General features: G+C 43.2%; 1 protein-coding gene across 1 annotated transcript in view; it reads right to left on the reverse strand.

Annotated features, from left to right (window-relative positions):
• Positions 1 to 34: 34 nt before the first annotated feature.
• SIN3A (SIN3 transcription regulator family member A) overlaps positions 35 to 2,967 on the reverse strand; it is a 41,203-nt gene continuing 38,270 nt past the window's right edge. Inside the window, exons 18-19 of the mRNA XM_023729869.1 lie at positions 2,483 to 2,577; positions 35 to 1,934 (exon numbers count right to left, since the gene is read on the reverse strand). Of these exons, the coding sequence (XP_023585637.1) occupies positions 1,706 to 1,934; positions 2,483 to 2,577 (324 nt within the window). The 3' untranslated portion in view covers positions 35 to 1,705. The remainder of the gene's footprint in view (positions 1,935 to 2,482; positions 2,578 to 2,967) is intronic.

Consider the following 2,967-nt stretch of genomic DNA (forward strand, 5'->3'; position numbering starts at 1 on the left):
CCAAAACAGGCTCTAGCGCAGTGCTTCTCAATTTTGGCAAGCATGAGAATCACCAGATTCCACCAATTTGCATTTTAAATCAGCAACCCAGCTGATTCTAATGCACCCCAAAGTGAGACACAATGAGCCACAGCTATTGGTCATTTCTGCTGGCATGAAGAGCCAGTTCTAAGTAAGAAAGTGTACAGAAAGGGCTTCAAAATTTACTCTTTCATCATAGTGGAAACCCTGGTGGCATACTGATTAACAGCTACGGCTGCTAACCAAAAGGGTCAGCAGTTCAAATCTACCAGGTGCTCTGTGGAAGCCCTATGGGGCAGTTCTACTCTGTCCTATAGGGTCGCTATGAGTTGGAATTGACAGCTACGGGTTTCATTTTTTTTTTTCGGTTTCATCATAGTACCTCACTCTGCCCAGCAGAGTGCTAGGCACAGCAGATCTTCAGTGGATGTTTCTGTTCCCGCCTATGCACCCAGTAAATGTTTACTGGTGCCCACGTACGAGATAATACCTTTGTACGAGGGATACAAAGACGAAGTAGGTGAGGTCCAGATCCCCGAAGAATTGGCACCAGAGAATGCAGACAGACATTCACACCCAGCAGTCGTATTCAGTGCCATGAGAGAAGGACACTGAACTGCCCACCCAACATCTCCCACTTGAACGTTTTGTAGTCTTTTCAAATTTAACCAGTGCAAAACAGAGTTCTTGATCTGCCCACCCCCCAAACCTGGTAGGCCCTTCCTATCAACAAATGTACTCCTAAACTTCCCATATACTAAAGCAAAAACAAAACACAAACCCAGGCATCATCTCTGATGCACTCCTTTCTCTTGCCTCCCCACATCCAATCCATCACCACATGCTGTCAATCACATCTCCACATTTTATCTACAATCTGTCCAATTTTCTACAATTCCACCACCACCACAGTAATCCAGGTCACCATCACCTCTCATCTGAAAAAGAGTAGCCCTTTGACTGGTCTCTGCTCTTCCAGCTTTGCACCCCTGACGCCTAATCTCCTTACAGCAGTGCAAGCCATCTTTGTCAACAGTGTACCTCAAACAAAATCCAAGCCACAGCCTACAAGGGCAAGGGATGTGGCCTCTGCCCACCTTTCCATCCTCATTCATCCCAGGTTTCCCCATGGCTCTACACTAGGCTTTATTAGTTTCTCAAACATGCCAAGTCCTTTCCTTCCTCTCAGCCCTTACATTTGCTGTTTTCTGTGCCTGGAAAGCATCTCTCCTCAGCTCTTCACAAGCTGGCTCCTTGTCATTATTCAGGCCTCAAGGCCACCTCCTCAGAGCCTTCCTCCATGAAAGCAGGGCCTGCAGGCCAGTTACCCTCGATCACTTCACCCAAGCGGTTTCTTCGGTAGTCCTTATCACACAACCTTATTTGCTCTACTTCACTGTTGTAGTCCCAGGCCTGGCACAGCGTCTGGCACAAAACTGCATCAGGAAGGTTTCACAAACGAGACAGAATGTGAAACCAGGTTGGAGTCATACAAGCAAGAGATCAGATACCACTTGAAATTTAAATTCTGGGAGTAGCTGTACCAGAAGATGCCAGCAGGTAAGTTTACCTGCTTACTGAACAATTCTCAGCTCCAAGACCAGGTTTTCATAAAAGAAGAAAAACAATCCAAGGACTCTGGGTGGGTCTGGGTCCTGGTTGGGGAGGAAGATGTGCAGAGGAATTACCAGTTACAAGCTCTCACCTGATGAGCCCGGAGCAAGGCAGTCCTCCGATACATGTAGTCCTCCGACTTGATCACATACACCATCTTGTAGGAATTCAGCTTGAATCTACACTCCAGCTTATCCAGGCTATCCACATTCTCCATGGTCTTCTTACTGTTTCCTTCCTTTCCTTCCTTTTCCTGCTGTTCTCGACCACGCTGGCACTTCCGGATGCGCCGCAGATTCCTACAAAGCAGAACGAGAGCTTATCCAGCTGTAGGTTCCCATGACTCCCCCCTAATTAGTTCTCATTATTATATGCCTTCATAGTACTTCCCACAATTTTAGTTATATACATATAAAAAATGTTCAGTCGTTTCATTGTTAAAAAAATTAAATACAGAAATACATAAAATAAGAAGTAAAAACCCTCAATCATTCTCTACTCTAAATTCTCCAAATCCTATTTGCCTTGGCAGAGGTAGCTACTGTTGACAGCTTTAAGTTAAAACTTTCCAGCCCTCTGTCTATTAACATATGTACTTACAAGTTGTAGTTCTGAGATTTTTTTTCTATAGACAAAATAGGATCATGCTATATATACTGTTCTAGGATGCTTTGACACATGCTCCAGGTAAGCCCATGGTGTCGTAGCCATACAAATCTTGAATTAGCATCCTCAGAAGACCGAACGAATAAATAACAAGTAAAAACCAATAATCTGAGAGTCACTTAACTCCCCATTCCTCAACTACACACAAGTATACTGCTGACAGGTGACTTGACTCACTCACCTTGGGAGAAACACTGGTTTCTGTGCCAGATGCTCACGGAGCTCAAGAGAGGTAGTATCGGAATTCATGTAACGTTCCACATAGTCTGACCAGCGCTAGGATTATAAATAAAAAATTGGGGCAGGAGATCACAAAAATGGAACTCCATCTTCATCAGGAAGTCTAACAAATTCTGTGACTAAAGTGTCCAAAATCCCTAAATTTCAAGAACAAAAAAATCCCTTTCCACAATGACATGTTTGCTACTTGATATTAGAATAAAGATAAAAAATTCTGTTCGACAACAAGACCTAAAGTTTGTCTTCTTATCAGAAGTCATAAATGAATAGAAGCTGACTCACAAGTTTTACTTCCCCAGAGGATTTAAAAAAAAAAAAAAAAAAATACAGTGACAAGTGTTTGAAAATCTGTACCTTTCACATTAAAACCTGGATTTCTGGCATATCTTGGGGAAAAAAAATTCAAAGACATGGCAACCATGAGCC

Source organism: Trichechus manatus, unplaced genomic scaffold, assembly GCF_000243295.1.
Source record: "Trichechus manatus latirostris isolate Lorelei unplaced genomic scaffold, TriManLat1.0 scaffold00030, whole genome shotgun sequence".
Taxonomy (NCBI): domain Eukaryota; kingdom Metazoa; phylum Chordata; class Mammalia; order Sirenia; family Trichechidae; genus Trichechus; species Trichechus manatus.